The sequence below is a fragment of the Anolis sagrei genome, chromosome 3 (genome assembly GCF_037176765.1).
Source record: "Anolis sagrei isolate rAnoSag1 chromosome 3, rAnoSag1.mat, whole genome shotgun sequence".
NCBI lineage: Eukaryota > Metazoa > Chordata > Lepidosauria > Squamata > Dactyloidae > Anolis > Anolis sagrei.
This window is the reverse complement of record NC_090023.1, coordinates 102,180,303-102,204,518: the sequence shown is the minus strand read 5'-3', so window position 1 is coordinate 102,204,518 and position 24,216 is coordinate 102,180,303. Positions and strand designations below refer to the sequence as shown.

The following is a 24,216-nucleotide window of genomic DNA, read 5'->3' as shown; positions in this document are numbered from 1 at the left end:
AAGAGAACAAGTGAAGATGATACACAAGGTTTTTTAAAAAATTATATTCAGAATTCTCTAAAACTTTTCATCAATATGGAAAATTCTACTATTGGCAAGTAAGATAATACTTCTGGTTGGAGCATGCATTTTCTTGCTACATTCTCTGTTTCTCTTATTAACAGGCTAGATGTACTGAATGTGATAGGGAGCCAGCAAGCAGTGGACAGATTCTGATGACCAAAGTTTAACCATGACTTCATATTTTGGCTTGTCTGGAAGTTTCCAAATTCAGATGTAATTGGTAAACTATGATTATCAAGAGTTCCTGGCTTGTTTTGCTACTCCTGTCAAAGAAATAATTCAGAAGCTAATTCAGAAGCAAATTTTAGCCCTATTTGGCCTCTTTCACATGGACTTTCAAAGACACCCCCCAGGTATTGCCTTTGGGCTTTGGTATGGGCAATTCAGTTAAAAGTAGGGGTAATTCGACAGATGTTCACTTTAACTAGAATCCTGCTGGTGAGCTATATAAGCAAAATGATTTATTATGTTAGGACAGTTCATTTTTCCACAATTACAAAGTGCCTGTACCTTGCAGTACCTACAAGTAAACTGGAAAAGTAACAATACAATCTAATATATAGCTAAATAATTGAACATGATTTGTATTCAGGTAAGTGTGTAGGATCACAGTCTAAATCTTCAAAGAGACTTAAAAGCTTACATATAAACTACAATTTATTTTACAAAAACAAGACACAGACTTGAAAACAAACTTAATTGAATTGTGTAGCTCAAAATTGGCAGACACAAGGTTATCACTGCTTACTTTTATGTAACTGTAAAACCACTGGGTATAACATGAACATCACTTCAAAGATTTAATAACTGTTAAGAGGGGTGGATGGTTGAGGAAATTAGCAAGGCTCAACTACTTAAGAGATCTAGTTACAGCTGCCTGCAGCATATGTATACTCTGTTTCCTGAAACTCAAAATCAGCACTTTTCAAAATACAGCTACCAAAGGCAACTCTAAATACAGTTTCAGCCTGACATACATAAATCCGTTCCTGTTTTTGTAAATGTAAAACCAGAAAAAAGTAAGAATTACTATTTTCACCATAGGTATGCCCATATCAGTATATATCTTCAGCACAATCTAATCAGATAATTCTGTAGCTACAGAAATAATGGGAATGACATTAAAAGTCTTCTAAGCTCCTCGCAGAATCATAGAATCATTGAGTTGGAAGAGACCTTGTGGGCTACCCAGCCCAACCCCCTGCCAAGAACCAGGAAAATCGCATTCAAAGCACATTCTTCAGAATTGTAAATCCTAAATTGCAACTAAAAGTGGTTGTAGCATTTTCTTTCACAGTGTATGTCTACTCCTTTTTTAATACACATAATAAATGTATGTGTATTGCCTTATAAATTTGTTTACTCCTTACACAGAAATTTGTTTACTCCTTACACATTATAACTCTTTTCAACACATACAAAAGAAACACACATTAATCACATTTATGAATAAAACTAGCATTTTTACCAAGAAAATCAACTATCACCCCTCCCCAGTTTTGGAAAGTACTTTAATAATATAAGAGCAGACAAGAGTGACCTTTTTAAAAAAAACAACCCTGTCTTTCTCATACTGAACATACTCAGCATCTTTCGATTGCCTTCAAAAATGTTCAAGCACTTTCAGTTAGGTAGTAACATGTTGTAAGTTATGAGCCAGCATAGTGCAGTAGTTTGAGTGTTGGACTATGATTCTGAAGACAGGGGTCTAATCTCTGTTTGGTCATGGAAACCCACTGAACAGATGTGGAGGAACCCCTTCCAGAAATGCAGTTGATGCTGCAATAGGTCTGGTTAAGTGACTTCACACTTGGGTAAAAGGCTGTTTGCCTGCTAAACCATAAGCCAGAAAAACAGCTGATGCAACCTACTTGGAAACACATTTTGTTGAAACAAGAAATCCCTCTTTTATAGACGAATAATACAGAAAAAGCATCTGAGACTGATGAAATGAAGAAGTACAATAAATGTAAAAACCCAGTGCTCTGCGAACATCTAGACAATGTAGAAAATGCTCCAAATCTAGATTCTAATAGAATGGCGAGAGAACAATATTGTGATTTCGATGGAAGGCAGACACAACTTTTGGCAAAAATTGAATGACTAATCTCAGGACTACTGTATGGGAAGGTAAGATTGACCCATCCGCAGAGTGCAAAGCTCTATGGCTCTTCTGACAGAGATCACAGTTACTAGAAAGGTGATTTGATAGATGAGTGGCCTTGGGTCAAATGAAGCCATGGGTTCAAAGAATTTCTCGGGGCAGCTGAGAAGTACAAGTTCTAGGTTTTACTGAGCAGCTGGCCCTAGCACAGGTGAATATAAATTTTTGTAAACCTTCAAGAATGCCTTGACCAGTGGAGTCAAGAAGCAGGTCAAGGTGTTGAAAATGCCATAATACAATTGTCAAGTAATGCCTGACAGAGGAAAAGGGACCAATGTGAAACCAAAAAGTCCAAAATGTGGGCAATACTTGCATCTTTCAGAGAGAATCCTTTAAGCTAAGGAATTAATAAAATCTGTCCATTTATATGTGTACTGTGTTCCCTCGCTACTTTGCGGTTCACTTTTAGTGGACTCGCTGTTCTGCAGTTTTTCAATAAGTATTAATTTACAATATATATCGCGACATTTTCACTGTTTCATGGGGTTTTGCTGCCACGGCTCTCCGAGGCACTTTCCCTCCTCAGTCCTCCCTCCCTTCCTCCAGCCTTCAAGGGCCTTTCCTTCCTTTCCTTCACCCTCTTTCTCTTCGCCCAGCGAAGGGAAAGGTGAGGAGGGCTTGCTTCCTTTCCTTCACAGCCACTGCACTGACAGGGAGGCAGGAGGGGGGAGTCGCGGAGGGAGGAGGAGGCAGAGGAGGAGTAGTACTCGGTAAAACAGAAACAAGGTTTATTTTAAGTTTATAAAGAGTTAGAAAATCTGGAAGCTTTACCCTGTCACTGCAGAGAATTTGGTTTGGAAACAGGTGAAACTTTTGATACTGATCCTGAAAAGACGTAGGAGATGAGTCCTGTTCAATCCTTGCTATTACCCTAGTGATAAAGGAGAATGGAAGGAAACAGTACACTACACTATCTTTGTGGTTAAACAGGAATGCCTCATTGTAAAAATCTGTCTTGCAGGAGTTCCTTGAGCAGAAGATGTATTACAGGTCTATCCTTGGTAGTCCTCATTTGCAGAAGATTATGTTAGAGGTGCCTGTGTACAGTTTTCATTCATGACAGGACACAGGAAGATGGCACAAAGCATCTGTGAGTGTATTCTTCTCACTCAGCAGGTGGATGGCAGAAGACAGAATTATCATGTGTGATGCACTAATCCCACAATTTCACTGTGGGACAGAGAAGGGCACCTAATCAGATGCACCCTTTTGTTCAGGTAGAAAATCACAGTGCTGATCTCTGAAACTACCTTGAAAAATGAAAACATTTTTAGAACAGTCAATGTCTTGTTGACTGAGCCAGGCAATCACAACAACCATGCACTTTGTGAACACATACAGGCCAGGGCATAATTCAAAGTGCAGAATGTGGAAGTGGTACACACATCTTCTCATGTGATGGGGAAGAAATATCTGTAGGACAGCCTGTCCACAATGTGACAATATGCATCCTTTAGCTCCAGCATAGTAAACTAGTTCCTCTTCTGTATCAGGAGGAGGATTGAACTGAGAATGACCATCCAAAAAATGCCTAGGCTGGACAAAAAAGTTGACATTTTGAAGACTGTATGGTGCACACAGTATGGTGTGCAGTTCTTTATTTACTTGGACATAATGAAGTAGTAAGTGAAAAATTCCTCCAATGCAGATGAGCGAGTGAGATAAGTTAAACAGAATCCCTTTCAAGGAGGACCCTTTTAGTATGGTCAAAAGAGGAGAAACATGATATACCCTAGCAAGGAAGTTTTCTACAACTCTATGGCATAACCTTCTGCTGATGATATCAAGGGTTCACTTGATTATGGTGGTTCAATCATGATTGAAACATCAAAGTCTATCTTGGAATGGTGGGAGATGAAGTGGTGAACACAGGGCAACAACAGTGTCTGTTATTCTTTTGCAAGTCACAGCTATCATTTGATGTGGACCAGAGATTTCTTCCTGAATTACAGCTTGTAACCAGTGAAGGAATAGGATTTCCTTGCAGAACTTGCAGGGAAGGCAGAGGAATATTGATGGTGATATGAATGTTTCCATGAATAAGCTGAAGCCCTCATGAAATATGCAAATGCAAATGCCATCCTACTAGTAGCAGAAAATAGCAAAGATTTGGAACAATTACCAAAGAAAGTAAAGGAAGTAAGTACAAAGGCAGATTACATTTTTAACAACATAAAATAACTATTGTAGATGGAGATGCAAAAATAGTTTAAGATTTAAGATTTCCCATATATTGGCTAGGCTTTTTATCAGAATAGAGACTGTAAATCAAGAAATCAAAGACAACCAGGCTTTGAAATGGTGGCTCTAAATGAACTAGACAAAATCTGGAGTGTAGAGATATATGTGTAACTGAATATTAAAGTTAGGATTGTTCATGCTACTGTATTTCTCTTTTCTATGTATGACTGTAAAAGCTGAACAAACACAATTAAGTCATGTTGTATGTGCTGCTGGAGAACTGTTCTGTGCATGCTGTGATCTGCTAAAAAGATAGACAGCAAATCAAACCTGAACTCTCATCAAAACCACGGTGATTACAGTGATTCTATTGTATTTTGGTCATATCACGAGAAGACGTGAGACTCTCTAGCCATGATAATGCTGCTTAGTAAGATAGAAGACAGCAGGAAAAGAGGAAGACCACATTCCAGATGATGTGTGTGTACTCTAGTTTAGAGTCAGTGTGGAAAAGACCCAGCTCATCAAATGGCAAATTAAAGCCATGCATGTCTGTTCTAGTTTAGAATCAGTGTGGAAAAGGCCCAGCTCATCAAATGGCAAACCAGAGCCATGCATGTCTGTTCTAGTTTAGAGTTAGTGTCAATGTGAAAAAGACCAAGCTCATCAAATGGCAAAACAAAGCCATGCATGTCTGTTCTAGTTCAAGAGTCAATGTGGAAAAGACCCAACTCATCAAATGGCAAACCAAAGCCATGCAAGTCTCTTCTAGTTAAGAGTCAGTGTTAGTGTGGAAAAGGCCAAACTCATCAAATAGCAAACCACAGCCACACATGTCTGTAAACTGCAACTCACTAGCTATGGTCTTAAACATGAAATCCCCAGGATGCTTAGCCTTGGGGGTGGCAGCCACTATGTGATCTTACTCTTGAAGGTTCTAAATAGCATATGAATATTTTTCCCATAGAAACTTCTGAAACGCACCAACATAGGGGCTGTAGTTAACAATCAAGCTGAGAAAGGCAGCAGCAGAATATTTTTTTTCTTTTCCATCCAGCTTCTTACTCGCTGAGCCAGAATAAATATTTTTGAGAGATCTTGAATTGGACAGCATCCATAAAAACTGAATTTGATTTTGGACGTTATGTCACTTTCAAGCCACCTGTTGACATATAGTGACCTCAAGGACCTCACATACTTTCCTTAGGTAAGAAATACTCATAGGTGGAATCTATGGTGTCTGCAATTTGAACGTGAGGCATTTAATAAGCCACTCTTATTTGTACCCATCTTATCTTAAATGTATAAATAAAAGACAGGAGGTAAGATTAAAAAGGGGTAGAGTAGGTAAAAAGCAGAATGGGAATGGAAGAAATAAAAGAGAAAAAAGGAGAAAGAAATGGGGTGAGGTGAGGAAAGCTTCACATTTAATTATCACTGGGCTAGTGGTGTGTGAGCCAGCATGGCGTAATGGTCCGAGCACCAGACTATGACTCTGGAGACTAAGGATCAAACTGCCACTCAGCTATGGAAACTCTCTTGGGCAAGTCACACTCAGCTTCAGAGGAAGGAATTAGGAAATCCCTTCTGAACAAATCTTTCCAAAAACCCTATGAAAAGTTCACCTTAAGAGTAATGTTAGCAATGACTTGAAGGTACACAAGAACTAGTACTGTGTAAGTTATACACTAAAAACTGTAACGATTCAATTTCAGCTCACTCCGAGTAATATAGTAATGTATATTATACATTAATACACAATAGAAATCAACCCAGACTACAATTACTTCTTTAATAGAAAATTTGGTATGAAAAGAAAAAAAATAACTTGGAAAGAAGAGACATAGTTTCCTACACTTCAAAAAAGAACAAAAAAGTTCAGCTTTGTCAGATAATAATAATAATAATAATAATAATAATAATAATAATAATAATTTATTTGTAGACTGTCCTATCTCCCTGAGGGGACTCAGGGCGGTTTCCAACATGTATGGCAAACATTCAATGCCAAAAGGGAAAAACATTCAAACAAATTACATCAGGACAAATCATATTAAAAATTTAAAAACAACCTAACTCTAAACTTCATAACAGATAAAGGAACTGACAAGTAGGAGCTTAAATCATATATGTGAATATAACAGTTAATATAAATTTAACACTAAACAAAAGCAACTAAAATAATAGCTAAAACTTCATAAAAAGATAGTGCCTCAAACAAGTAAACAAAAATGTTTAAAACCTTCTAGAAACCACTTAAGGGTTTTTTTTCTTACATATATCTCACTGTACTGAACTAAATGAGTACCTTTCTCCAAGGATGTGGGCCCCTGCAGCCAGTTTCCCTCTCCTGGTAGATCCATGAAAGTCCCTTATCCACAATGTATTCCCTACCCAGATACAAAATGACTGCAATAGCCACTCAACTCTGGTGAAATTCATCAGCTGATGTAATCACTTTTCATCTGTCTCACCACCTTTTCCATGAAACAATGCCCATGGAGAGAAGGGTGATTTAGCGGCTCTATGGTAGACTTGGGGGGACATCAGTAAATGTCTTGGCATACCAAAGTTATACACGCAGAACTACTACACTATGCCAAGCCACGGAGTGTTCACATGTTTTCCTTCTGCTTCTTCTAACAGTTAACTGAATCTACTGAGTATGAATCAACAGTCTCTTCCACAGAAAACAATAATATCACAGCTGGTTCTGCTGCTTATTAAACACCATAGGGTACTTTCTAATTTGAACTGGCTGTCAGAAAAGATGCTTTATTGTAAGTGGATTGGACCAAGTCATCCTGAAGTCACCATATTCTAGATCAGTGAATCTAGAATATGTGGGTCCCCAGATGTTTTGGCCTTCCAACTCCCAGAAATCCTAACAGCTGGTAAACTGTCAGGGATTTCTGGGAGTTGTAGAGTAAAATACCTGCGCACCCACAGGTCAGAATGACTGTTCCAGATCTAAAGTGTTAGGTGTTCACAAAAGGCAACATCAACAGCTTTGCATGTCATCCAAATTACCTAACATGTGGTTCTTACACCAATAATCTGCACAATAAATTTACAAAAGGTTTGTTTATAATTCTTGTTTTAAGATATAAACAACAAACTAAAAATAGCTAAAATCATCCAATTTCGTCATCCCACCGCATTTGTGTTTCTTTTTTTTTTGCAGATTAGATCTCTTGAAAGTTTGTAGCTGCTGCTTAATTATCTCAATCTCCTTGCTTCATTCCTTCTGCTGCCTTTTTGCCTGATCACCACTGACCTGCCAATAGAGCCAGCACTTCACTCCTTCTTCTTTCTACAATGAAGCCTCATCCAGATTTTAAACTACTTACTTTGCCTCTATTTCCCTCCTTATATTACAAAGTCTCATATGGATTTTAAACCCCTTCCATTGATTCTCCCTTCTCCACCTTCCCACTATGAAGGTTCATCTTGATTTTAAAACCCTTCCTGCCCTACTTCATGATGAGAAGGTTTGGAAGGAAGATGTGAACAAAGGGGGTTTAAAATATGGATAAAGCTTCATTGTGGAAAGGTGGGGAAGGCTCGGCACTATTACTAGGACAGGGATGGAGTGGGGCAAGGGGGTGGGTCAAAGGGAAGTGGGTATAAAAACTGGACCCTGTAGCATATATATTCGTGTATCTGAGTGTTTAGAAGTTAATTTAATATCTACAGGCAGTGAGAAAAAGCAGTCTACCTTGTTCATTCGTTCAGTCGCTTCCGACTCTTTGTGACCTCATGGACCAGCCCACATCAGAGCTCCATGTCTACCTAGCAGCTTAATAATAATAATAATAATAATAATAATAATAGGATTTAAAGATTGAACTGCAAAGACTATGGCACAAGCCAGTAAAGGTGGTCCCAGTGGTGATCAGCACACTGGGTGCAGTGCCTAAAGACCTTGGCCTGCACTTAAACACAATTGGTGCTGGCGAAATTACCATCTGTCAGCTGCAAAAGGCCACCCCACTGGGATCGGCACGCATTATTCGCTGATACATCACACAGTCCTAGTCACTTGGGAAGTGTCAGGCGTATGATCCAATACAACAGCCAGCATAGTGATCTTCTTTGCTGTGTACTAATCTTGTTGTGTTTCAAATAATCTAGTTCAAAGCAAATAATCTGGATTTTATATGGCAGTGTAGATGGGGCCTCAGTCAGAAATTTGTGTGACTTTAGTGGACATAAGCAACGATTAACTAGCTTGATTTTTATCGCATCATGAATAAAGAATCATGAAACATACTGCATGAGAGATAACAAATACTCAGATGTAGCTGTTGGTCATGCAGCAAATTCAAAAATCCCCAAGTAATATTTTGTTGTATTTTGCTGCATGGATAACATGCAGAATATTTTTTTTTCTTGATTTCAGAATATAGCTTGAGTTAATATCCTTTATCAGAACTCTGAAATACTCAAGACCAGAAACTTTTTGCTGCCAGCTGCGCACTTCTACCTTTGGTGAAAAGGAGCTAGTCACACATCCAGTGTCCTAGTGTGGGAAAAAGAACACACGGCCTCTATAAAAAGCGGACATCCCAGACACTTTCATCCTCATTTTCCATCCTTGATTTTTTTGGATTCAGTTGACTGAGTGTGGGATAGGTTTAGGGAACAGCCTGACTCCCTTGAGTCCTTACGGGGAGAATTTCCCCAGCTCTACTGTCTGGCTTCTGTACTCTGTCCTGCATCAGCAGCCTAAGTCCCCCCCCCCCCCAAAAAAAATAAAAAGCTCTTTTTTCTTCTAGTTCATTCACTTCTTTGATTCTCACTGTCTGCTTTTCCCTGCCCTACCTTCTGGCTTGTGTGTGTGTGTACTCCTGCACCAGTCCAGTTATCTTCCCCTCCCCACCTCGCCAATTATTTAAAAAGCACTTTCTTCTTGTTAGTTCATCTCTTTGATTCTCTTCTATTTTTCTTATGGCTTTTGTGTGAGTGTAAGGGCTTGAGCCAATTTTTCCTCAATTTTTTTAAATACTAAAAAAAACTCCTTTGTTACTCTTTCCCCTATTTTTCTTGTTTGTGTGTGCTTGCAAAAAAGTATTGCAGAGCATACACACACACTTACACAGCATATACCCCCACACACATACACACAATTATAATGAGGTGTGGCCATTATATAGGTGGTTCTGCTGGGTCAAGTTTACAGGCTTTGAGGGTAGTGCAAGCCCGTGGGAGTGTGAGAAGGATAGGTGATACTGATGAATGTGACCCTCCTACGCCCACCAAAATTCAAAGAACATCTTTTTTATTGGGGGGGGGGGTGTACTGCTGCTTTCAAAAAGACATTTTATTTATATATTTTTTATAAATTTCCTAAGAATTAGTGGATGACTTAAATGTTCTGAAACTTGGGGGGCTTTTAGTTGTAAATGTGTGCTCCAAGTGTGCCCATATTTGTCCCAACAGCTTTAAAAATAACGGAAAAAGAAGTCTCACCATTTCCCTCATTGTGGCAAAAGTACCACACCTACTGGAGCAAAAACAGACCTTCTGGTGGACGGATCGTGAAAAAGTATTTCCCCACTGCCGATTTTGGGAATTTTCCAGTAAAAAGAATTGGGGGGGGGGGGGGACGGGACGGGACTGAAAATTGGATGGGTTTTTGACAAATCGCACACCCCTAGTACAAACCAGAGGACTGATAACTGCTCATAACAACCTCTTTTACAATCCTTATAGAAGGCTTCATAGACCAAATAACTTCTAAATAAATCATATATACTAAGAATGTCTGATTTCCTTTAACTACATTTGCACAATGGCTTACAATTACTGAAAGTCCTATAATACAGAAAGCCACAGAAACCCAAATCACTGCTCCAAATATTGCTGGGAGCCCAACGTGGTCATTTAAAATGGCATGTATCAACCCCAGTCTAAAATTTAAGAAGCATACATATTAGTCAAACCCATAAATATTAGATATGACAATCTGTAGAAAGAAGTAAAATGCTCATTTCTTTAAAAAAAAATGTCACCAACAACTGGATTGTTGTGGTTATTTCAAGGAAAATTATAAGAAGCTGCAAGCATATTTATGACTATTTATAGAAGTCCTGGACAACTGTATGTAAAAATAGATACATTTAAAAAATGGAAAACAAACACTGACTTAGATTAAGCTGAAAGTGTTTTATAAAAATACATAAAATAAAAACATATTTTGTGTTAAGAGATTTACTAAATGAGAAGAACAGATGTACTAACAGAAAAGGGAGGGGGCACATAATTTTTGCAGATATCTCTCTTTCCATTTAAGTGACTGGGAATCTTGGGAATAACATGGACATTTGAACATGTGTGTGAAATCACCTCTCTTATTTTAGTAGAACCCTCCTCTATATCTAAGTTATATATGAGAATACAAGAACACCTCTTTACAGAAAGAAATCATTTGCTATCGTCCATAGAGATGTCACAGAATAAAATATCAAAACATCTTAAAGTTTAAAGTAGGATAAACCTAAGCATCAGTTGGAATTTCAGGAAAGAAATACCATATATATAGAAAATATCTTACCTTTTTTGTTGATACGAACTGAGGCCAACAGTTGTCTCAGTCTGAAAAAAAGCAAGATTCAGCAATAATTTTTTTTAACAAAATCCAGACAAGTGAGTTATGTATTTTGACTCTGGAAATCAAGTATCAAGCCCCAATCTTAACAATTAGCCATCAATTCCCATAAACAGAAACCTATCATTTCTAGTCGAACAATTTTACAAGATGAAGAGTGTTTTGGCTTAGTGTATGTTAATTTACAGCTTGATACCTTATGCATATTTAGTTTAGTTCCACAAAGCTCTCTAGCGTACATAATATAGTAGGTTTAAGTCAAAACACAGGAACTAGTAAATATTTAAAAACTAATGCTGAAGACCAGAGCTTGTGCCATCACAATGTTCAAAATTACACAGTATCAATTGATTATTCTAAGGTCTACCATAACTAAGATCCAGTCACGAATATTGAAGACTTTCCATGTAAGGGAGGGAGGGCTGAATCCTAGAATCTTAAGAGTTGGAAGGGACCACACAAGGCACATCAAGTCCAATCCTCTGCCATGCAGAGATACACAACAAAAAGATGTCAGTCTAACCTCTGTTTAAAGATCCACAAAAAAGAGTGCATCATCCCTGAGACTATTGCAGGACAGCTCTTCCAGTCAACAATTTCTTCATAATGGATTTTCTCAGCAGCTAGTCTGAAGATGGCCCACTTGTTCAATAATACAGCTACTTTCCCCCTCCTTTCCTTGGCTTTAAAAGTTCACCCTTCTTCCACTGTTCTGTCAGTTGATAAAGAGTTGCACCTCCCCAAATAAACAGCTCGAAATAAATAATAATAATAAATAAATCCTTTCCTCAGCACACATCACAAAAACAACACACCTATCCCTCCATGCTCCAACCACCACTGCACAGCACTCAATGCCACATCAATATGAAATCATGGAGTTGGAAGGGACCACACAAGGCACATCAAGTCCAATCCAATTAGTTACTGCTCTAGAATAAAAGCTATCTCTCAGTTTGTTTTTCCTTGTTTTTATCATCCTGTACCATCTGCTAGATGGTAAACATTCAAGAAAAGAAAAGAAAAGAAAATGCCTTAAGAATATAATGGTGAACAGTGACATTTTGATAGTTCTGATAGCAAATGACTCTAAAAGTTTTGCCACGGGGGTTGAAGTGCTTTCAATAAGTAAGAGGGCAAGACATATATTTTTTAAATAAATAATGGTATCTTTTTTAAAGAGTTTACAAGTAAAAGGTGATACAAAACGACCACTATATAACCCAAATAAACTCTATATTGTAATTTGCAATCAACAGGTTTTTAAAAGAGCTTTGTAGGGATAGACCCTATTAATCAGGTCTTGAATGGATTAAAAGTAAACAATTTTCTACCCGAATATCTAAATAAGCATATGGAAGAAGGATTCTCAATGTGTACTTCATGAATAAAATGAAGTAAGTACACATTGAGAAAGCATTTTGCATGTACTTATTTAGATATTAGGCTAGAAAATGATTTACTTTTAATTTATGGAAGATCTGGTTAATAGGGTCTAGCCTTACAAAGGTCTTTAAAAAAATTATGAACTGCTTCTCGACCTTTTGGCTAAGATCAAGTTTGTATGTAGTATTATTTTATTCATGAAGTAAACATGTGACAATGAAGTAACTAATTGTTATTTTAAAACGAAATGAATTAAGACAGAATGACAGAACTATCTAAATAATCAGTGTAACTGAATTGATACATAACTAAATCTAAAGCAAATGATTTTGATTTTTTGTTAAATTTCTGTACCTTCTTGAAACACACTGATATGCAAATACACAGTAAAAAAAAGTTTGCAATTATAAAAAGCAGCCATTTAGGATTTTTCTAGACTCTACACCCCAGACTGGTTCTGGAAACCAAATATAATGGAAATGCTCAAATATTGGAATAATGGGATCTGAAACTTGCCTAAAGAACAAACTTTGAGACTCTGCTCACTTCACTTCCCATGAAAAGGCATACAATATGGCAATACTACTCAAACTTTTTTTAAGTTCAAAATACTGTCCTTTAAAAGTTAAGCACAACTTTCTTAGCAATATCACTAGGATTTAAAAGCTTAACATTATCTGAATAGTGCTCTTAAAATCCAGTAAGACTTACACAACTTAACAAGATAAAGATATTCTGCTAAACAGAAATTGCTGCTGTGGTCTTATACTTGAAATATGACCAGTACAAGAGCTATACTGGAAACAAAGATCATTAAACACGATGAATATTCTTAAATAACTAAAATCCAGCATGCCATATAGTTAAACATAATATTAAAATGTATCCAATTTAACCAAGCAAAAAAGAATTAAACCTTTTTTGAATTGCATGCCAAATATAATACTTTAAAATTGGTTTTGAAATTTAATATATCCAGTTTAGGTTTGAATACACTATGCCATAGTAAATCAAATCAAAAAGATACAGCATATACCAATTCTATTATCATAATAAGGCAGAATGTACCTTGTTTAAAACACCTAGAGCTCCAATAATTGTCAATTACATTTGCACATGGCTATCTCACTTGTAATCCACTTTTCTTCCATTACAGAACTCAGAGCAGCAATTGTGGGGTTTCCAGGAAGTCTCTCACCTAAGAACTAATCAGATCCAGGTCTCTTTAGCTCCAACAGTGTGAACCCATAGTCAATGTGTTTTGATATGACTGATAATATGTAAATATACATATGTTACATTTACACATTAGGTTTCTATAGCAACACCACAAAGTCCCCAGCAGTCTGTCCAAAAGCTAGAGTTCCTTACAGATATCCCTTCAGAACAGGCAGCAAGGAACCTCTGGCCCTACAGACATTCTTGGAATCAACCCCCATTAATTCCAGCCAGTAAGGTCAATGGTTAGGAATGAGGACAGTTAGAATCCATTAGCAGACTGCCCATACTTGATTGAAAGACTAAGGTTGAAATTCCGTGTGCACTTATGGGAAAAGGACTTCAGTAAGTTGAATGGGATTCATTTTTTGTAGATATGTGTAGGTTTCAGATACAAGCATGCTCTGTGGGTAATTTTTAAACTAGACACCTATACCTGAAAAATTCAAGTCAAGGTGAAATTCACAATTTCAGCAGTTATTCAACTGTTAAAATTCCTTCTGGCAATTGTCCTTCACATTTTCTGTCCTTGTCTTTACGTCCGTCTAGACCCCCCCCCCTTTATTTCTTCATGTCAATTTCCTTCATTGACCTTGCCAACAACAGCATTAATAGTCTATTTTAAATTGTATCAGGAAATCATAGCTGAGAAAGTGTTAACTGAGGAAACCAGTCCAAGACACATAATATAAAAATATAACTAACAGTTCTCATTCCAAACACATTAACTGGCTATAAGCACAAATAGATGTTTTTCATTTTGCTATCAAATTACAGCAGGAAATTATAAATCAGGGGTCCTCAAACTATGGCTCGGGGGCTGGATATGGCTCTCCAAGGTCATTTACCCAGCCATCGCTCATGGTCAACCTAAATTGTTCTTCATTTTAATTATTGTATTGTTTTAAAGTGTTTTTTGAACTACAAATAAGATATGTGCAGTGTGCATAGGAATTCATTCATTATTTTTTTAAAAAAAATATTAATCTGGCCCTCCAACAGTTTGAGGGACTGTGACCTGGCCCTCTGTTTAAAAAGTCAGAGGACCCCTGTTATAAATTATACCTTTCAACCTAAAATTAGAGAAAATTGACTGGAAAGTCTACAGAGGAAAATATTTTATAATAGCCAAATGATTTTAAGAGTTTATGTAGCAAATGTTGACTATTCACCATGCTTGAAAAGTAATCATAATTGGAAGAATATCACACTTCAAATGCATAATAAGGTTTAAACTCAACTAAACTTATATGTTGTTAGAACATGTGCCGATATTTTCTGTTGCAGTTTAAGTAATTAATACTTAAGAACCCCCTTTAAAAAAAATGAAGCATGAAATAACCTGTGGAGCATGGTCAATTGACAAACACACTGCCCTATTTCAGGCAATGAGATAAAATCTGGGATCTTTCCACAGCTTAATTTTTCATTACAATAAAAGTCTAAAATCTGATTGAACAGGATTTGTATACTAACACTGCATGAAGTAACAAGCTACTGCAATGTTTTGACTGGAAATCCAAACCAAGCCCACATTGAACAAAAATAGTAACACACTACATTGCAGGATTACTACAAGGTATTTTATTACCAATCTGTTTGAACACTGAACTGCACTTCATTGCAAATGAAGAACATACATACAAATATTTAAACAAAACACAAACACATCACTATGTTTCAGAACAATTATAGATTAAAAGACAGCAAGAACCCATGTCTCTCAAAATGAGCCAAGTCACAATAAGATTAAGTATGACCTTAATAATGATTGGGGAGTCAACAGGGATATGTGAAACTGCGGACACCTCTATTATTTTCAATGGGATAAATGACAGACGTATCTGCTGGCCCTAAGTGAACAAATGAAATTGTTCAGGAGGCCTTAAGTGAACAAATGAAACTATGTAGAGGACATTGGTTTTGTCAATAGGTGTTATATGGTATGCTAGTGAACTACACAATACAACAATTCTATACTTTCTTGGCCCATTATACAACACTGAAATAACATTGCAGGGCTACTGTTAACCATGCTTTCAGCCTTAATCCAAACATCAATTTTCAATAGAGACAATAGTATCTTTGGCTATTTCTGTTGCTTCGTTGCAACTTAGCCCAATGTATAGTATTTATACATTTACTATACAGCTGTTATAAATGGCAGTTTCTTCCAAAGTGCAACATTGGAAGTTAACTGGGACAATGAACTGCATTTGCTTTGGAATTGGAAACTTGTCAGACAAAAGTATGGCTGCATGCCTCATTGCACAATTTGTTCATCTTATATTCCAGACGTGCTTGTGACAAATGTGAATTATGCCAATAACAATTCCTGATTTTTTGCTTGAGTGCCAGACTACATTAATGCTATTTTGGAATAATGGAAAAATAGAGAATTTCTATACGAGTGCACAGTTAGACACTATAGGCAGCCCCCAAGTTACAAGCAAGATAGGTTCTGTAAATTTGTTCTTAAGTTGAATTTGAATGTAAATCAGAACAGATACTTTTCAAAGTTTAACTCCATCCATATATACAATTGTGTGTGTGTGGAAGCTTTGGATAGCATAGTGATCCCCTGTGGTGTTTCTTTTGCTGTTTGTGCACCTGTTCAGAAGACTTCACCTCGCTTTCTATTCCTGTGAGAATTGGATTTTTAAAAATGTAGCTTGTTGTGGAAAAAAGAACTGGTGAGAAAGCTTCAGTGGAGACACCTTTCTCTCACTTCCTGTTATCTCAGCCCCATTCTTAACCATAAGTCGGTTTGTAAGTTGGATGTTTGTGACTCGGGAACTGCCTGGAGGTAAATTAATAAACCTGCAAATGATGTAAATTAATCAAAATTATATGTCCCAAAGACATCTGCTATTCTAGCCCATCACGAATTCCTGTTTTCTTCAGTTCCAACATGTTGCAGCCCAGTCAACTACTTGATCCCTTTTTCACCCTAACATCACACAGATGAACAAGAATAATACGTTTATTAAGAAAAGAGTATCTAATATAAAAAAAGTTTCAAAATACATCAGTGAGCTAGATTTTTAGAAGCTTAACAATAAGCAAGGACCAACTCTGAACAGGAATCCCAAAATCACTTAAGGCACTTAAACTAGAAATATATCCACAAGCTTTTGAAAGCATGATCATGACCATAATCCAAAGGTTTGATACTTGAATTTGACTATAATCCCAAGGGCTTGAAACTTGAAATAAGATTTATAATACAAACAGGAGACATGGAACCTAAAAAGGAAAACAAGATACAAATCCAAAAACATAACCCCTAACTCAGAGCTCCCAAGACAGGAAACTTGACATATGAAAATCCAATGATGTTCTCCCCTCTGAACATTGACTCCAATTAAGAATACCCCCACTTGCACATGACATCACTTTTTCCCTTTGCTTTTCTTTCAGTATCTGAGAACACTGGATATGTCTCTGTTTCACACTATCCCATTGGATCCGTAAACGCTGGGTTATCTGTAAACCTCCTGTCTCCTCCACACTCCTTTCAGAATCAACCCCCTGGCCAATTCTCAGATCTACCCAAAACATTCACATCCTCTTGAAAAACACTTTTGCTTTCCCCCACAGAAACACCAGACTCCACCAAAAAATCTTCATCCTCTTCCTTATCCTCAGAGGCTTCACAGGCCTCAACACTACATTTTAATGGGAAAAACTATATTTGATATGTTTACAATGTGCTAGTTTAAACTGAGTGAATAAAGGACTAGGTTTGCAGTCTATTATTTGCCTCTTTTTCAATGTGGCTATGTGCCACTTAGCAAGGCTCAAGAGAACAAAATCTTGTGAATTACTTACTGTAGAAGTAATATTAGTGACTATATGTCATTACCACTGATCCATTATGACAACTTCACAATCCCCTCAAACTATTGTGCACAGGGATGAATTTGTTGAGATGCATTACTTGCCACGTATTACCCAAGATTATCACTGAGGCACATATTAAGATGTTTAACCATCTTGAATACTGGGAGTAGCCTATTAATACTGGAATAAAAGTACTACCTCTACCCTTTAAAATGGAGACTGCACACAGTACATGCAAAAATTATAGCAGAGCAGAAGTGTAAAACCTGAAGTGTCTATTACTGTGTCTCATTACTATGCTGACTCCAGAAACCTAGCAAGATTTATTATAGAAGAAAGACCTGAAATAAAATATTCGAATTTCATCTATCTTCAAACTGTATACAATATGTCTTTAGTATTACAAACACAACATGCAAATCTGAACAAAATCCCATACAGAAATGAAGAGTTATACAATGGGCTTTTTGCCCCACATATTCAGAGTTATTTAGCAGAACAATTTGGCAGAGGAATCCACACCAGTTCCTTTGTTTATCATTCAGTCAAATCCAAATTTCCCTCAGATATTATGAATTCCATTATTGCATTAGTATTTGCAGCAATAGAATAGAATAACTTCATTGTCATTGTACAATGAAATTAAATGTCATCCCCAATACACATTATATATGTAGAATTCCAAAAACAAAACATAACTCTTCCATATTCAAATCACTATTACACAACTTCTAAAGCCACATTGGTGTGAAACCATAGAGTTCAATAAAAATAATAATAAACTTTATTTATACCCCGCCACCATCTCCTCAAAGGGATTCAGGGCGGCTCACAAAAGCACTCCAGAGTGCCACACACCAAAGAAACAATACATAAGCATAAAAACAATAACATAAAATTACAACCGCAAACACATCGAACGCACATAACATCATATAATAAAACTTTAAAATTATAAAACGCTATCTCTCAGCCAATTTGCCCTTGTTTGTATGATCCTATACTGGGCTGCCAAAAGGTAATAATTTAAAAAATATATATCCAAAGTGAGATGAATCCTTAAGAATATTTTGAGCTTTCTTAAGGCAGTGGGTATTATGACATTCTTACAAAGAGGAGAAAGGCCAATGAATAATTCTCTGAGCAGTAGTGGTAACCCTCTGGAGCACCTTCCTATATGCCACTGTGTAATTAGCAAACCACCACACACGATGCAATAGGTTAGAACACTTTCTATGGCACAGCAGCAGAAAGTCACCAACAGTATTTCATTCAATTGTTGGTTCCTTAAAAGTTTCAGATAATACAATCACTGCCGCGCCCTCTCAATCAACATCGTAGTATGAACAATCAGGTCCTCCTTAACATTAGCACTCAGGAACTTAAAACTGGCTATCTGCTCGACTCAATCTCCATTTATAAGGTTGAATTTCTGATTCATTCCTTCTGTAATGTATTATAAGCCACTTGGTCTTATTGATGTTAAGAACCAAATTATTGTCCCTGTACCATGAGAGCAACTGATCCACTTCATCCTGGTAGGCATACTCATACCCTTGAGAGATAACCCCACCACTGTTGTATCATCTGCAAATTTAATAATATTACTATGGTAAACAGGGGTTAAATCATATGTGTAAAGAGTATAAAGTAGAGGACTCAACACAGAGGCCTGTGGCATACCAGTGTTGAGAATTAGAGCTGAAGAAATATGATTACCAAATCCAACCTTCTGGGAATGTCAAGACAGGAAGTCCATAATCCAAAACCAGATTGAATATGAAAGTCCAAGACCCATAAGCTTAGATACCAATCTATGTGGAAGGATTGGGTCAAACTGAAGTCTTCAAAAAGCATCCTCATACATTTCCCCTGTCGTTTCAGATGAGTCAGCACAGTGTGGAAAGTGATGGCTATAGCGTCCTCCATAGTTCTATTCGTTCTATATGCAAACTGAAACTTATCAAATGTATATGGAAGGAAAGAAATGGTATGCATACAGACCCATTTTTCAAGAACACTTCATGATGATAGAAGTGAGTGACACTGGTCTGTAGTCTCAAAAATTATAAATAGGGAACTTCTTTGGTAACAGAACAATGATGGAAGCCTTCAAACAAGATGGAATAATAGACTGAGATAAAAACCAATTAAAAATAACAGTAAAAAAACAAGCCAAATGATCAGCACAATCTTTAAGGACCTGATCAGAAATGCCATCAGGTCCAGCAGCCTTTCTAGGATTCACAGCACTCAAAACATGCCTCACCCCATGTTCCTCCATGGTGAGGTGGGAGCTGCAATCAGCTAATAGCTGTATTTCAACTACCCCTGGTGGATTTACTTCAAAGTGGACAAAAGGTGATTCAACTCTACCAATGAAGCATCCTCATCAACAGGAATGTCACTGTTTAATGTACAATTAGTATGAATGCCCTGCCACACCTTGCATTGTTACTATGAAAATGATCCTTGACCTTCCTCTTATAATTCATTCTGGTTTGCCCAATGCCTCTTTAGACTAGCTCTAGCAGCACTATATTTTACCTCCAGACCTAAAAGCATTATTTCTGTCACGCAATGGTCACTGGACTTCCCTAGTCATCCAGGGTTTCTGTTTGGAATAAATTTGATTGCATTTGTCCACAGTGACAATATCTGTGCCACATTTAATATAACTCTGAACAGCTGCAGTATTCTCCTCCAGGTCTGGTTGATAAAAAAACGTCCCAGTTTGTCATCTCAAAGCAATCCTGAAGTTGTTGAGAGGCATATTCAGGCCAGGATTTCACAGTCTTTATTATAGGCAAGGTCTGTTTCCTGAGAGAAATATATGCCAGTGCCAAAAACAATGACATATGATCTCACCACCCCAAGTGTGGTAACTGTATAACCCTGCCGCCATGTTTAATGTTGGTATACACTTTATCCAATGTATTGCCTCATCTGGTAGCAAACTTAACATGCTGTTAAAATTTAAAGAGGACTGTATGATTGAAGTCCCCCACTATAATATCAGGATACTTTTTTCTGCTGGTTTCCAACAACATTATACAAAAATCCCAGAGCTATAGTAGTGTTAGCATCAGGTGGAATGTATACTGCAGTTCTACAACAATGAACACCTTTGTAGGCTTCTACCTAGTTGTTTTTGGCATAACTGAAATTTAACTCAGGGATTATACTTAAATAACAAAGAACCAATATATGGACCATACGAGTAAGGAAAACATCCCTAAAACATATGTAATAAATCCCCCCGTCTCTTTCTACACTTAAAATGTAGCTTTATGTGCTAGCTCCTTTACCTAGTCTATAACTGTCATTAATATTCATAAGTGATAGGAGATAAAATTCTACCTCTGAGGATGCTTGCCATAGATGCAGGCGAAACGTCAGGAGAAATGCCTCTAGAACATGGCCCTATAGCCCGAAAAAACCCACAAGAACCTTCTGCAAGATAGTTTAGTGCTAACTATACCTAAGCAAATATGAAAAAAATAGTTTCGTCATTTTTCATGCAATTGACAAGGAATGATACAATCAATTGCTCAATTAAAGCCAGGGCTCAATAAACTCTGATTCAGCAAGTGAGATAAATAATTTCTAAAAGAATGCTAAATAAAAAGCCTCTCTGTGAGTTACCGGGCTATTTTAAATAATGATGAACTACAACATTCTAATGTTCAAAGGCAGAATTTTTTTTCTGAAGTTTGTTAGATGATGAAGCTATCATACAAGGTCAAAAGCCTACTTAAAAGCAGGCTTTAAATTCTTATACTATTAAGATCTTGAAATCTTCTTAACATTTGAGAGCTGTTGTTTTTCATCTTCAATTACAATGTGTGTTTGGATATGTGCACCACTTGACTATTCCACTTACCTGTTTCTGCTGTCCATGGATTATTTACTTTAATGTGTGAATCAAAAACTCTGGCTTATCAGAAGTTTGTTCTTGGCTTATGACTTTGCTATTTAATGGGAGAGACTTTTTATTCAAATCTCACACTGAAGACACCATGGATGAAAACTCCACATTTTTTTCAAATACTCCCATTTGTACATTCATGCATGAATGTGTCACTCTATGCCAGGGGTCCACAGACTGGATGTAGCCCTCCAAGGTCATTTACCTGGCTCCCACCCTAAATTTTAGATTTAGGGATGCCCTAAGCCTGAAATGACTTGAAAGCATACAACAACAACAATCCTAATAAACTTGACTATCTCATCAGCCAAAAGCAGGCCCACTCTTCCCATTGAAATACTGGTAAGGTTATGTTGGTTAAAAGTGTTCTTTATTTTAAATATTGTACTGTGCTCCATACAGTCATGCTGGCCACATGACCTTGGAGGTGTCTACAGCTAATGCCGCTGGCTCTTCGGCTTAGTAATGGAGATGAGCACCACCCCCCAGAGTCGAACATGGCTAGATTGAATGTCAGGGGAAACGTTTACTTTTACCTTTTATTGTTATTTCATGTGCTTTTGTACTACAAATAAGATATGTGCAATGTGCATAGAAATTTGTTCGTGTTTTTTTAAAAACTATAGTCTGCCCCCCCCCCCCCCCCAAACAGTTTGAGGGAACATGAACCAGCCTTAGGCTTAAAAAGTTTGAGGACTCTGGCTCCATGCAATAAGTCAGAACAAGCACCATGTCTATGTTTTAACTATTTGGAAAACCAGAACTGTATCTTTATATTGATGTTAAAATGTCATTGGAAGAAATCAGTATAAATCATAAAAGTGTAACTGGTTTCCTCTTTTCTGATTATTATTAGAAAAACAGAAGTGAAAAGCCCTAGAATGACAAAACAACAACCGCTACTGTTGTTGTATCTTTTGGTGAAGTTTATCAAAACAGATTGCTATTTCACAGAAAGACTTTTGAAATATTTAAAAGATAATAAGAAAACCAGCAAGGAAATACAGATCCACAAAATACTCCTCTCTCAGATGTATTCCTGATAACAAAGCTGAAATCACAAGTGACATTTCAGTACTACATCACAGTATAGCAGTGCAAATGCAAAGTATCAAATACAACACCTATGTATGAGTTAGATATCACACCAATCAAACAGTTAGATCCGAAGAAATACACTATTGATATTACCTGCAATAAAGAACTTTATGTCATTCAACGAGACATTTTGCATTCAATTGTAAACAACTTTGTCAAGCAATAAGCTTCACAAGGTATTTACAATATTCATGGAGATCTGTTGCATTTAATTCTCCAACCCTGGCAAACTATTGAAAAACAAGTGGTAGATTCAAAATAGTCCAACAGAACTATGTCTTGAGTACAAAACCAGCTAGGTATTGTAAGGTTTTCTGGCTTTTTAGCATTGTGGCTCATTTATCAATTAAAAATATAATACTGTATATACTCAAGTAAAGGCCTAGTTTTTCAGCCGTTTTTAGGTTGAAAAAGTCCCCCTCAGCTTATACGTGAGTGAGGGTCCTGGCAGGAAGGTGTGAGGCCAAAAGAAGCTCTTTTTTTAGCCCCACATGTTCTTGCTAGGATGTTCACCTCTCAGCACAGCTTGCTGTGCCGAGAGAGGAGGAGAGGCTGAGCACGTTCCTGTCCTTTCTTGCACGCCTTCCTCTCCTCCTGCTGTGCCAAGAAGGGAGGAGAGGCCACGCACCTTCCTCTCATCAGTCCTTCCCACTTCCTCCTTTCCCACCTCAATTTCCCCCCACTTTTCCAGCACCCCTATCCTGCTCCAATCTTCCCTTTTTATACATACAGCATTTCCCGCAAAATGTATTGTTAAAATAAACTATGGTGATTATTGGAAGGATACGTAAACAATTTACATTGAAGAAGGTTAGAATAATGATTTAATCAGAGTTGGACAGTCTTATGTTAAATTAGAGTTTTATGTAAATATTTAAAAAAACATTTTAACCTATTGATGCCAAAATTAATGTGATTTTATTGGTATCTATTTTTATTTTGAAATTTACCAGTAGCTGTATTTCCCACCCTCGGCTTATACTCAAGTCAATAAGTTTTCTCAGTTTTTTGTGGTAAAATTAAGTGCCTCGGCTTATATTCGGGATGGCTTATATTCGAGTATGCACGGTACCTTAATTTTGTATATGTGATTGTGCCAAAATTCCAACTTAAGTCACCCACTATCAAGAAAAAATAAAGTTAATTAAGCTGCCAACATTTATTACCAGATTTCCAACTTAATTCATAATTCAGTTGATTGCAATTAGTCAGTTCCTATCACTGCCCTGCTATGGCAGCTACTTCATCCTTCATGTAAAGCTGTATCATGCGATCTGAATGATTTTTTCTGTGTACTAAGACCCAGGAATTCTTTAATGCCAATAGGCCGAAAGAGGAAGTGGCACAACGAACAATATGAAGATGTCACCCTCTTCAAATTGTTTCTATATAAATATTTAATGGAAAATATTTACCTGTAATAAACCTCCTTCATCAAAGCGCAGAACTTCGATTAAGTTATCTGACTGGATAAAAGCTGTGAAATAAGAAAAAAAAACACAAATCAAAAGATTCACTCAAATCATTACATTTTAAAAACTGGCTTTAATTCAACTTTTTAAAAGTATGATTAAAGAAAAAGAAAAAAAGAGAAAGGGAGAGTATATCGGATATGAGTGTGGCCTTGGTATATATTTTTATATAAGCCAGACATCCTCCAGCTGAAAGGCTGCAGTTTGAGGATGCCTGATATAAGCTATCTTTTCTAAACAATTTTAAAAGTTG

General features: G+C 36.9%; 1 protein-coding gene across 1 annotated transcript in view; it reads right to left on the bottom strand.

Annotated features, from left to right (window-relative positions):
• TMEM131 (transmembrane protein 131) overlaps positions 1-24,216 on the bottom strand; it is a 79,519-nt gene that overhangs the window by 41,911 nt on the left and 13,392 nt on the right. The window contains exons 2-3 of the mRNA XM_060767103.2: positions 23,907-23,968; positions 10,965-11,005 (exon numbers count right to left, since the gene is read on the bottom strand). Coding sequence (XP_060623086.2) covers positions 10,965-11,005; positions 23,907-23,968 — 103 coding nt within the window. The remainder of the gene's footprint in view (positions 1-10,964; positions 11,006-23,906; positions 23,969-24,216) is intronic.